This window comes from Dermacentor andersoni, chromosome 7 (genome assembly GCF_023375885.2).
Source record: "Dermacentor andersoni chromosome 7, qqDerAnde1_hic_scaffold, whole genome shotgun sequence".
Taxonomy (NCBI): Eukaryota; Metazoa; Arthropoda; class Arachnida; order Ixodida; family Ixodidae; genus Dermacentor; species Dermacentor andersoni.
This window is the reverse complement of record NC_092820.1, coordinates 176,787,178-176,800,691: the sequence shown is the minus strand read 5'-3', so window position 1 is coordinate 176,800,691 and position 13,514 is coordinate 176,787,178. Positions and strand designations below refer to the sequence as shown.

General features: G+C 46.3%; 1 protein-coding gene across 3 annotated transcripts in view; it reads right to left on the bottom strand.

The window, feature by feature from the left end:
- The window catches only part of LOC126532982 (uncharacterized), a 50,378-nt gene extending 37,203 nt beyond the window's left edge, over window positions 1–13,175 (bottom strand). The window contains exons 1-2 of one of the 3 annotated variants that reach the window (XM_055071659.2): window positions 12,839–13,175; window positions 7,479–7,576 (exon numbers count right to left, since the gene is read on the bottom strand). In XM_055071659.2, coding sequence (XP_054927634.2) covers window positions 7,479–7,576; window positions 12,839–12,980 — 240 coding nt within the window. In that variant the 5' untranslated portion in view covers window positions 12,981–13,175. The remainder of the gene's footprint in view (window positions 1–7,478; window positions 7,577–12,838) is intronic. The other 2 variants (XM_050180164.3, XM_055071658.2) reach the window with 2 other exon arrangements.
- Between the last annotated feature and the right edge of the window lie 339 nt (window positions 13,176–13,514).

Here is a 13,514-nt window from a genome sequence, read left to right as displayed (position 1 = left end):
CGACTAGTTCTTGGGTTGGGCTTAGCCATTCCAGTAAATTTAGCACGTATTCAACCACTGTTGGACTCTCCCCTCTTTTCTCCCACATCTCTCTTAACATTCTCAGTGGAGAACGGAGTGTCCTCCCATACACTAGTTCTGCTGGTGAGAACCCTGTCGCTTCATGTGGAACCGTTCGCAAAGCAAACAAAGTTGCCGGCAGACAGTTCTCCCAGTCCTCCTTATGCTCGTAACAGAGCGCACGCAAAACTCGCTTAAGCACCGAATGCCACCTCTCTACACTGTTTGACTGAGGGTGATAGACAGAACTGTGTATTAACTTTACCCCGCACTTTTGCAAGAATGTGGAAGTCAATGCGCTCGTGAATACTGACCCTTGATCTGCCTGAATTTCGGCTGGAAACCCAACTCGTGCAAACACTGTTAAAAGCGCGTCTACTACTTCGGTGGAACTGAGCTCTCTCAAAGGGATTGCTTCTGGAAACTTGGTAGCCGGACACAGCATGGTAAACAAGTACCTGTAGCCCGATTTTGTTTTTGGAAGAGGCCCTACCGTGTCTATTACAAGTCGTCTGAAAGGCTCTGTTATTAAGGGCACTACCTTCAGTGGAGCTTTCCATGTCTCTCCTGGTTTACCAGAACGCTGGCAGGCGTCGCATGATCTTACAAAGTTTTCTACGTCTTTGAAACAGCCAGGCCAGTAGTATTCCATAAGCAATCTTTCCTTTGATTTGTTTATGCCTAGGTGGCCGGACCACCCATTTCCATGACAGAGACTCAAAAGGTCCTCCCTGTACTTAGTAGGTACGACTAACTGATCTAAAATCCTACCCTTTCGATCTCTGTAGTGCCGATACAACAAACCTCCTCTCTCATGTATCGTCACATTGCGCCTAGCAATGCCTTCTTTAGCTGTGTCATGTAATTTAGCTAAGCTCTCATCATTCTTTTGCTCAGCTGCCAGTGACTCTCCACACGTAAGAGCTGATCAAAGTTCTTTGAGGCCGGTGATAATAACGACCCTGTCTCGCTTGTGAGTGCGTCAGCTTGCTCTTCCTGCAGGCTAGAACTTTGACACTCAAGTGCTGCGCTCTCATTGATCTGGTCAGCTGGCAGGCTCTCCTCAACTGTTTTGTCCCTCGGGCCTAGCTCGGATTCGGGTATTGAAGTTATCCCCTTTTCTGCTTCCGCTGGAGGAGCTTGAGCATTTTCAGCCGAAAGCGCCGCGATCTTACGAGCTTGGCCTCGGGTCAATGCTTGTACTATGCCCTCTCCCAGTTTGAGCCCTTTGTCACACAGTAACTGATTCGAACGATTCGAAAAGATGTAAGGATACTGCAGTGACAAAAATTTGGAAACTGCAGCCTCAGTCTCTAGCTCCCCGAATGGTCCATTGATTTTGACTTCGGCCATGGGCAGACACACGCTGTGTTCTTCTACAACCTGTTTTATCCATGCTACTTCTCCGGTGAAGTCATCTACCGTCACGTAAGACGGATGGATAATGTCCATCGTGGCGGCACTGTCTCTTAGCACTCGGCATGGTTTTCCATTAACTTGCAGGTCGTGGAGATACGGACTTAAAAGTTCCATATTCTCATCTTTTTCCTCCACGTAGGAGAAAACTACGCTAGACTTCTCGCAGTTTACAGCTATGTGTCCCAGTTTGTGGCATTTGTAACAGCGCATTGGTCTAAAAGATTCGAATTTTCTTTTCTATTCTTTTTGTGCGGTTTCTCCGTTAAGTTTCTCCTCGCTCTTTTCTGCGGGCTTTTCCGCCATGTCTACAGGCTCCGATCGTCTAGTCTGCGCACCCTTTTTGAACGGAAATGGTTTCCGCGGTCCATTTCGACCGTCCCAGTTTCCCTCCTCGGCGTTCGACTTTCTACGGGTTGCGTACTCTTCGGCTAATTCAGCCGCCCTTTCCACGGTGTTTACATTACCTCTGTCTTGCACCCACAGTTTCACAGCTTGGGGGATGGTTTTGTAAAACTGCTCTAGACACATGCATTCAATGATCATGTCTCTGTTGTCGTACGCTTCCGCGCTTTTCAACCACTCTACCAGGTTGGCCTTTAAGCTATATGCAAACTCCGGGTATCCCTCACTATCTTTTTGCTCCTAAACCTTTGCCGAAAAGCTTCGGCTGAAAGGCGGTATTTCTTCAGGAGACTCGCCTTAACTTTTGCATAATCATGTGCATCCTGTGCACTCAATCTGGCGATTACTTCCGCCGCCTCACACGGCAACATAGACAGCAACCGCTGTGGCCATGTATTCGGGCCGAAGTTCATCTTCTCGCAAGTCCTTTCAAAATTGCTTAGGAACAAGCCTATGTCGGTCCCGACCTCAAATGGCTTTAATAGCCTGTCCATGCGGTACGATTCTGCCTCACTTGATCGTCCCAGAGCGCCTTCACTTCCTTGAGACAACTCCAAACCTTTGCTTTCAAGTTCAAGTTGCATTTTTGTTAACTCGCGATCTTTATCGCGTTCCTCTCTCTCCCTGTTCTGTTCTTCTCTTTCCCGTTCTTCTCTTTCTCTTTACCGTTCTTCTCTTTCTCTTCCCCGTTTCTCTCTCTTTTTGAGAAGTTCCAACCCCAGTTCAATTTCTTCCTCACTGGCTTGTTCGGAAATGATATGCAATAATTCCGATTTTAGCATTTCCTCGCGTACATCTAGGCCCAGTTCCTCACCAACAATCAACAATTCGTCTCTCAGCAGTGTCCTTAACTCCATGATTGCTGCTTTACTGCCTTGATTCTGCTCTTTAAATCTAGCTAGGAAAACACAACCTATCTAACACACAACAATCTAGCTTCCCTACAGTTCTAAACAGAACAACCACAAAATGAAGCCTAGAGAGTCAAAGCAAGAATCAAGCACTCACCGCAGATACAGCACCATGTCGCAAAGTCCATCCCACCGCTGTCAGCCAGTTGTCAGGATTGGGGGCTCAATCCCATCGCTCGAGATCCGTTGCCAAGATTGGAGTCCGGCATGAATTCGAAGGTAGCTGGCCCATGCCGTCGTCCAACGCTAAGGACGTTGATGAAGGGAAGAACTGCTTCTCATCGAGAACGAGGAAAATGGGTTTATTTACAGAAATTAAATCAGTCTAACATGACTGCTTAAGAAAAAGAGTGTCAGTCCAACATGACTGCTCAAGAGAAAGTGTGTCAGTCCAACCTGACTGCACGAGAGAAGTCTGTCGAGCCTCCGCCCAACAGCCGTTTTTAAACACTCGGTCCTCCGGCGATACAAGGCAGCGAATGTTCGTTTCGTCATCGCAAAACTAGCCGCCTCCCGCGACAAGGTGACGCGAGCGTTCGTTTACTCATTGTAAATTTGCTGCCGCCCCGAAGAACAGTTTACGCACACAAAGGCACACACATTCCAAGGTCTGGAGCCGACGACAGAGGGGCGCCGTTCCGCAGTATCGTTTACGCCCACACACACGCAAACACACAGGTGCGAAGGTCTGGAGCCGTCGTCGGAGGGGAGTCGTTCCGGGTACCTCGGAGACATTCTGGGTAGCTCGTTGTCCCGCTGCGGCTTGCTCACGCGTAGCAAATCAGGTCGGCGCTGGGGCCCTCGGGCACAATAGTTCGTCCGTCGAACCCGTTTCGTCACAACGGCGATGGGGCTGGTGGATGGAGGCGGTTTTCAGCACAAAGCCCGCTTCTTCGAACGCAACCTAGCTGCAGCGACGGAGAGTGGGGGATGCGCGTCTTGTCCCCCAGTCGTAATTGGGTGGCAATTTTTCCTTGCAGCTCGCCATTCTTAGCAGGGGCTACCGCTCTACCATCTGAGCTAACCAGGCGGCTAGCAGATGGCAGGGTGAAGTCGAATTTGTCAACAACTCGAAGCAAAGGCAAGAGTTTGACGTAATAGTTCTGTGGAAAAGCGCAAGGTGGAGAGAAGTAATTAATAAAGGGAAAATCAGACATCCACCCGTTCGTAGCAATTGCTAAAAACGAAACCCATACAGGTTCCTCGAAAGAAAAGCATCGCAGTTAAAGCAATTGTAGTTTGTAGCGATTGCTACGAACGGGTGGATGTCCGATTTTCCCTTTATTGTCTTTGTTGATATATCAGGTGTTGCTGAACTAATTGATTCGTTACGTAACAGTGCATCTCCTGGTTACGATTCTATATGTGCTAAATTATTTAAGAGTACGCCAGTCTATAGTTCTATTAACAAAAACATCCCAGCAATCTCTTCCTACATCTAGTCTCCCTACAGACTGGAAAATTGGGAAGGTGGTTCCGCTCCATAAGTCCGGCAGTAAAACTCCACCATTTAATTATCGCCCCATTTCGCTCACTAGCACATGCTGTAAACTACTTGAGCATGTAATATTTAAATCACTAGTTAGTTTTCTTGAAGATAATGCATTTTTCGCATCTGTACAACATGGCTTTCGTAAAACATACTCATGTGAAACTCGGCTCTTGTCATTCACTCATAAATTACACCACATCCTTGATGAATCATCCAGCGCGGACTGCGTATCCTTGGACTTCTCCAAGGCATTCGACAAAGTGTGTCATCAGCTGCTACTGCATAAGCTAAGTTTTCTTAACCTTGACTCTAACCTTTTTAAGTGGATTGAATCCTTCGTTCTTAACCGATTACAATTTGCTAGTGCTAATAGCCATAACCCATCTTTTACTAACGTTCATTCCGGCGTTCCACAAGGGTCCGTCCTTGGAACCCTTCTATTCTTAATTTACTTTGATGATCTCGCTTCCGTTGTTTCCTCTAACATCCTTCTTTTCGCCGACGACTGTGTTGTTTTCGTGAAATTAACACCGATAGGGATACTAACACTCTCCAATCTGACATAGTTGCTGTACCTAAATAGTGTAAAATATGCCGAATGCAACTAAACGTAAAGAAATGTAAGACTATGCGTCTTGCCTGAAACACTACCAGTTCTTCTATTTATCTTTTGAAGAGCGTTGCACTAGAATTCGCCACATCTTATAAATACGTAGGTGTTCATATATCATGTAATTTAAATTAAACAGTGCACTCGGAAAACATTATGAACAATGCTAACCGTATGCCGGGATACCTATAGGTCGCAACTTTTCCACTGTTCCTTCTTCAGTTAAACTAACAGTTTACAAAACCTTAATACGACCAAAGCTTGAATACGCCGCTCCAGTATGGGACCCTATGCATGTAAAATTATTCACTGCCCTAGAACTTGTTCAGAATAGCTCGGCTCGTTTCGTTCTAACTACAATCGCATTGCCAGCATAACAACCGTGAAAACCAGCCTTTCCCTTTCGTCTAGCCAGGCGTCGAAAACTTGACCGCTTGAACTTATTACATAACATATACTACCATACCGTTCTTCACGACAATGTTATTCTATCATTGCAATATATGTCCCATCGCATTGATCACCGCTATAAGGTGGGTACTACATTTTGTAAAACGAAAACATTTCCCGAATTTTTTTTTCCCGCGCACAGCAATCGAGCGGAACCACCTTCCTGCTGCCATTGCATCAATCATTGATAACCAACGTTTTCTGGAAGCAATAACCGCCATTGTTTTAATTCATGCAGTTTGAAATTGTTATTGTAACTCACTGTATCTTGTCGTTCTCTTTGATTAAATTTTTTCCCACTCCCCTCCGTAATGCTATTGCTGTTGAGGGTAAATAAATAAATAAATATGTCGAGGAGCCATTGTGGGTATCGAGTGCTTTGGCTGACAAAATAACAACACAGTGCAGTGCAAACACGGAAGGGCATTTATTGCACTTTCATGCAAGAATGCTAACTAGCTTAACTATACGCGAGAAATGGAACATGCGGAGGAATCGACGAGGTTTCGCTCAACACCCAACGATTAAGTGCGCCTACTCGATCGAGTTCCTCGCTCCAGAGAGTAGCGTCCGCCTCGACGACGTCCGTGGGTCCCGCGAGCACGAGCTGTTGGGAAGCCCTCCGCGGGTCGCAGAGTGCACCGACGACGAGGAGGAAGCGCCCAGCTATCCACGTGGATGGATGTTACGAGCGTACCCTTTGGAACGGGGAGGTGGGTTGCGCCACGAAGCCTAATGTCCTACCTAGGTCAAACAGTAAAGAAAGAAAAAGAAACTATCAACTCCCACTACCTAATTTTATGATCCCCTATTGCGAACTGTGCTTTTGTACGTCTGTTTTTTTGTCGTTTCCCTACTTTTCTTACACCAATCCTCCAATCGCCTCTTACTAATCCCTATTGCGGGCATGTTCACTTTTCCGCTGCTCTCGCTGAAACCAAGGGCTTCAAGGAGGCCAGTGGTGCCTAAATCGACCGCTGGGTAGACGTGTTCACATTCTAATAAAACATGCTCCATCGCTTTCCTAGTTGTACCGCAGCAAGCACATGCTTCTTCCTTCTTAATAGCGCTTCATAGGTGCGTGTTCTAAGGCATCCCGATCTCGCTTCGAAAAGTAACGAGTTTCCCTTTGAGTCATCATAAATTGTTTCTTTCCTGATTTCGTTTTTTCCTCTTAAGTATAGTTACTCATTGCAGGTTTCTTTTCCATTGCCGCCATCCATGAGATTATTTCAGCCTCTCTGACTTTCCACTTGGCGTTCTTTGTTGCTGTGTTGCCCACCCTACAGGGCACATATTTGCTGCTAAGCTTCCTCATTCTTTTCCTCCACTGTGCATCAATGTTTTTCCTGCTCGTGGCCTGAAACACGGGCGCCATCTGTCGTCGTGGCCCTTTGCCGCATCGCAATGCGGAGAAACAAGATTCCAGGAGACGCGAGCCATGCGGGAAAAATGTCAGTGGATGCGAGAAAGTCGAGCGTCCCCTAACATTATGAAATGCAGATACATTAAAAAGCTCGATACCTAAAATAGCTTTCAGCGTCGGTGCGTTAGTGGTTCCTTGTAGGTAATTGTGTCCATTTAAGTCCGGAAATGTATTTCATTAGTGCAGTCTGGATGAAAAAAATCGCGCAGAACTCATCTACGATGGCTCTCGACGCATGCGAACAGCTGAAGCGCGTCATACGTGACGTCATGCGGCAGCCGGGCTACTCTCTCGCGCTTCCGCCTGGACGCCCGCCTAGAAGCGCTGCCGCGAAGTCCGCGCATACCCGAGTTGGCGCCGTTGAAGAACGACACCCGCCCAGGGGCTCAGACCTAGTGGCTCACGAGAATGGCCCATATTTTGAGACCGTACTTCCTTCGGTGTCGGCCCATATTTTTGGTTACTTTAGAAACTGATCAGATAATTCCATGAATTCTGTTCACATTAAAACGCAGTTTCACTTAAAACGAATGGGGAGCAATATTGGGGAGCGGGCGAACAAAGAAAGAGGGTCTCGGAGCGAACAAATAGTAGTATTGTCTTAATCAGGGGCCCTCTATCGAGGACCTGTGTTGAACCACTCTTTCGCACAAGCACCAGAATACTCAATTCGCTTTCTCTCTCTTCCACTCCGCGATATCCGCTTACCATGTGGTCGTCGTTCGGACTAGGCTTGTCCTTCCTGCCCCCTGTCCTGTTGACCCAGTGATTCTCGAACTCTTCGCATTTTTCTTTATGCTGCGGTCCTGCGGGAAGCCATATGCAGTATGTCCTCTATAAGTAGGCATGCAAAAACGCAATATGTATGACAACGGGTTGCTCCCTCTGTTTCGCACACCTCTTTCTGTCTGTATTGTAATGACAGAAATTAGTCAGCCAGTGATCTTTTAAGGGGAACTGAAGGGAAACGCTTAGCTCGGTTGGTAAATTACACTCCTGGAACACCCGAGTCTTACCTTGAGCGGAGCATTGGTAGGCCATACGAAGATGCAAAACCGAAAGAGAGGCTAGAAGTTCCCCTGCTATCTTATCCTGACGACGTGAGATGCGAAGAGCATCTTCTCCCGGCTAGTTAATTATTTATCGACGAGTGAGGATTATAATGCACAGTTAAATAACCAGAGACTAAACTGGGTTAATTTTTCTATATAACTGCCCAGACATGCAGAAGCACTTGGAAAGTAAAACACCAGGTGAGCGCAAATTTCAGAAACATATATAACACACAGGAATCTTCAGATGAAAGCCATCAAGAACTAGTACAAGCACTTGAATAAATTCATCTTTATTTCCCATTTAGCAATGCAGGAGGGTGAAGAAAAAGCCGCGACCCCCTGGCAACATATACGACTCTAAGCAATAAGTATAACTTGCTATGACAACTACAGATCAAAAATGTTGACTCGACAAACTTGTGGTAATAGAGAGAGGCTGTTTGGTGAAGCTGGAGTGGTTTGCCTGGCAGCACGCCTAGCCTCCTCCTCTATAATTGAATGTGATGACAACTGAAAGGGGACACACGGCACGTACGACACAGACACACTTAAGTACCTTGTTGAGTCCTGCAGAAAAGAGCGGCTTCGTAGCGTAGGACGCACAGGCGTTTATGGTCTGCGTGTACAGTGTTGCTCAGGGTGCGAACGCAGATCGAGCGCAGGCAGTATTATTTTGCAATGAAAAGAGGTTGCGATTATAGGTTATAGGTTATCCTCCCATATATAGGTTGCACGATCATGTGACTCGCTTAATCTTGCACAGGAAGCCTTCGGCCCGAGCAACGTTCGACGGTGCACGCGTAGTCCGGGCGGCACCGCGGGTCGTGGCTGCGATCATGCTGCGTTCCTGAATGACGCTCAACTCCTGATGCCTCCGTAGCCACACGCTACCAGTGTGGCTGCCATGGAGACGTAACAAGAAGCAGTCACAAAACATACTTGAAGAGCATTTGAATTTCGGCGCCCCCCACTTGCGAAATGTCGTCTGGTGTTCAAGAATCGGTCTTCGAGGTCATGATAGAGCGGTTGCTTATCGACTGTTCTAAAGGAAACAAGCAGCTCTTCTCGCCCTGACCGGAATTGTGCTCAGCTGCGACTAAGTGTAGCCTACAAATATAAGCTCGTGTTTCAATGTCTCCGATAATTAAAAATTACGAAAAAAATCGAGGAATGTTTACTGCCCAGTCTTCATAGCGGTGGTGGCCACGATAGTCGTCGATGCGAATAAAAATGTCGATCAGACCGGTTGTCTTCTTCATGCAGATCCTGTTCGCGCCGGTTCTGGCTGCGGGCGCTGGACAAGTGTTTCGATGCGACTCGGGCTGTGCAAGAGCACAAAAACGCCACCAGCTGCTTTGTGCCAAACCTTTCGTCCGGTTGTCTGGTGCGACTCCGAACGGCTCCACGCGCACGCGTTGGAACTGCAAAGGGCTGCGCCGTCAGCACCATGGGTAACGGCGCTGATTAGCGATGCATGACGATCGCAGGTGAGAAAACGTTATGTCACATACATGCGTTTGCACGAATAATTCCTTTTTGGATAACGCTGTCATGACCACACCTATGTTCATTTATTTATTTATTTATTTATTTATTTATTTATTTATTTATTTATTTATTTATTTATTTATGCGTGCATGCTGCAGCCTCAATAAGGCTATTGCTGGAGTGGGATGAATAACAAACATACAGCATTTATAAACAAGCTTGTGTGGATTGCTTCAGTGGTAGTGGACGGATGTTGCCCGGTAATGAATTCCAGACCTCAATTGTTGATGAAAAAAAAAGAAACGGGGTTTAAAGGAATCAGTGCGGGCAAAATGGCTGAGATATTTAGGGCATGGTGACGCCTCGTGCATGAGAGTTTGGAAAAAGTCAAGTAGTTATCTAGAGAGGAGAGGCGAGGAGAATCGATTAACGTGTGAATGAATTTTAGGCGTTCAAGTTTGCGACGGTCTGCAAGGGGAGTGAGGCCGAGTAGGGAAAGACAGACGGCGAAAATTACTTGTCATATCTCCTACAAACAAAACGCACTGCCTTTTTTTTTTGCGCTGATTCTTTTTTTTTTTTTTTTTTTTTTTGACGTCACAGTGTTCGTATGGGTTCCGTACAACGCAGCCATATTCGAGGATGGAGCGAATGAGCGTTTTACATGCAAGAAGTTTAATTTCTTGGGGAGCGAGACGCAGCGTACGATGTAAGTCTTTCAAGGGCCTCGCTACAGGCGACATCAATGTGTTTCGACCATGACAAATCGTGTGTTAGTAGGATACCTAAATATATGAACTCGAAGACCCCATTCAAAGTAATATTATTAAAGGCATAGATAAAGAAGTAAGGGGATGAGCGTCGTGTAAAGGACATGGAGACAGTTTTGGAAAAGTTGATATTCAATTGCCATGCTTTGGACCACTTAAAGAAGTCAGCGAAATAATTGTTAAGGACAACATGATCAGTAGGAGATTTAATTGTACAATATAAAACGCAATCATCTGCAAAAAGGCGTATTTTAACTTAGGTGTGTAGGGGGAGATCAATAATACAAAGCAGCAATAAAAGAGGACCCAGAGCAGAGCCTTGGAGAACCCCTGATGAAACAGGCATCAAAGGTGAGTTAGTAGAGTTGAAACATACATATTGCAAACGCTGGGAAAGAAAGTCCGATATCTAGCCAACCGAAGATGCATTTTTCAGTATAGCGAAGAGCTTGTGCATACGTTTAGGGTGTGAGACAATGACGAAGACCTTTGTAAATTCAATAAGAACAGCATCATTCTGGTCACCTATGCCTAAAGAGCTGCTGATGTCATGAACGAATTCTGCCAGTTGTGTTACAGTGCTAAGGCCACGTCTAAAACCATACTGGAATGTGCACAAAATTTTTTTAGTTTCAAGAAATTCCATAATACGTTTAAAGATAATGTGTTGGAGTAATTTACGTGAGTGTGCTGTTAATGAGATTGGCCTATAGTTGGATAACAATTGAACATAAACCGACTTAAATAAGGGCAAAATTGAAGCAAGTTTCCACGAGGGAGGAGCGAAGGAATGATGGAGACGGCAATGTATTTACAAGAACACTAAAGTAAAAGTGTGTTTATTTGTGACACGGCTGAGTGCTAATGAGGAAAAGAATAGTTACTGTTCCTGAACTGTGCGTTGCGATAGCCGGCTGTAACGTAGCCTAGATTCCCATCTGTGTGTATCTGTTATACCACAAGAACAACCAGAGGAATAGTATTGAGCCAGATAAACCGACAGGTACGTTATTCGTCTAGAAGTCTCTCATCGTCTTTTCAGTGTGCCAGTATATCACTTTATTACGTAGAAAAATGCGCCGGAAGATCCGCTGCTGCTACTGAATTTTAACTACACGTGCCAGAACGAACGAGTTGACGTGATTTTCACGTGACCTTCTTTATGCCGCGCTCTGTGAATCAGCCAGTGTCGACGTCACATGAGACGTACTGTAATATAAAACATGTGGTGCCACACCAATTTTATCGTTTACAAGAGCTCTCCTCTCGCTACGAATGACGAATTTATTATTACAGAAGCCTAATTTTTCAATCTAGTTTGACTTAAAATGTAGCTTTAGCTCGAGGCCAGCTCCGACGCCGCCCATTCAAATACGCGTAAAAAGCAGAAACTCTTTCATGAAACAACCTCTGCACAAATTTGAATGGGATTTGTTGCACTTGATAGAGAAAGCTAAATCCTAGCGACTGTAGCATGCGGAATTTCGATTTAGGGCATCATGTACTTCACAATACCTACGGCGTCAGGATTTGCTCTTAGCCGCTGAAATATCTACTGTGGTTGCATTCCCGCGCTAATCTGTCAGCCGGATCTCAATTAACGCTCTTGTGATACCTTGTCTCACACCACAGATTTTTGGCCATTATCACTGACCGCGTTTTGTCATGGGCAAGGCATGCTAATGTGCTGAAGCAAGAACTTACTCTCTTTTACCATGTTTTTCGCTTCGTAGGAGGCATGAAGTGGTGCCCCGCGGTGAACTCCCTACTACGAGTTTGCCCGTCTGTATTCGTAGGCTACATTCCCTACAACCTTCCGATACTTTCAAACTTGAGCATTTCCTGCTTACAGATAGTAGAGAGCGTTCAAGCGCAGGCACTCAAAATATGCCTAGGCTTGCCACGGCGCGCCTCCGGCGAAGGCACAGTTGAGGAAGCCGCCGTCTTCCCATTATCGGTATACATGTCCCACGAGCGACTTCGTGTGCATTTACGCTTACTCACACGACACCATCGCCATCGATTGACGTTGATTCTGCACCAGCAGCCAGACAGCAGTGTCACGAGTGCGCTCCGCTGCACCCCACAGCCGCTGGAATACACCTCCAAGGTGCTGGGAGCCGCTAAGAAAGCTTCACACGAAATGTGGACGGTCAATCAAAACACTTTAGAAATTCACTTAGTTACAGCTCCGACTCATGTGTCCTCGATCGCCATTTAAAAGTTCGAGTAGCACACTTCAGGACTCACCAGTGTTTCGCTTTCTTTCTGCCTCTGTGAATGAAACGGCCTACCTGCTGCCAGCGTCTCCATCAGAAATCTTTCAACCTTCAAGTCTGCTTTATTTGATCATATTGTGTAACAACTGCATATGTAAAGTATCACTTCTTTATGTTAAGCTACTCCTCTTTGTAACTCCTCAGTGGCCCTGAGAGTACTAGAATGAATTGAAATGATACAATAACTGTGTCAAAATGCGATAAAATATTATCAACCGTGATCGAACAAGGAACGCTTCGACAGTTGTTTTCGTCAGGGTCCCGAGGAATGCATTATTCAAAACGATCGGTCCAACCTGACATACGATCTGTGTTGGACTGCTTTCCCGTGGCACCTATCACTTGTTTGGATATAATATGTTGTATGCTTATACATGGTAATGAATCACACATTACAAAACACCAACGATTTTTATCTGTGTCTTCGAGTGGTATGCGATGGCATCGGTACAAAAAAAGAAAAAAAGACGGCTTACCGTTTGGAAGGAAACAGGCCCTCTGACTCCTTTTTGAGGACTCCTCCCTCATCTTGCTCGCTTCATTTGAAGAAACCTCGCGAGTTCCGTTCGCTGCGTCGCAGGCAGTGACGGCCACCAACAGAAGGCCCAAGAGCCTCATGGCAGCGGAATGCGCGACGTTCGCGGGGCAACTGCTCGCAGCTGTGCGGCCGCGCGACGCACGATTCGGTTGGACGCCGTTCACTTGCACGGCGGTTGCCTTCAACGGAGAGCAACCGGGACGGGTTTTCAGCGCACGAACAAGTCGAGCCACGCAGGCAACAAGGGCAGAACAACGCGGCTTGTGAAGAGCGTCACGCGATTCCGCCCCATTGTGTAATGCGCCTATAAAACCGCTTGCTAATGAACTGGGTACACGTATTATACGGCGCGTTAAAAACGGCGGCAATAAAGAGAGGTCTTTGTTCGCTTCTGAGAGTGACGTCATCAAAACCTTCTCTCTCGCCCGTTTTCGTGGCTGTTGCAAGACACGCTCGTCGCCCGCACGTGTATCGTGCAGCCATCTTTCCTTTCTTTGGCTCATTCGGGGCAAATTTGGCATAAGATTGCCCTGGGAAACACGGCTAAAGGTTGAGGAAATGCCTTACTTGGCCGTGTCACCCTGGTAACAAAGGAGCTTCAGGATTCTGTATAG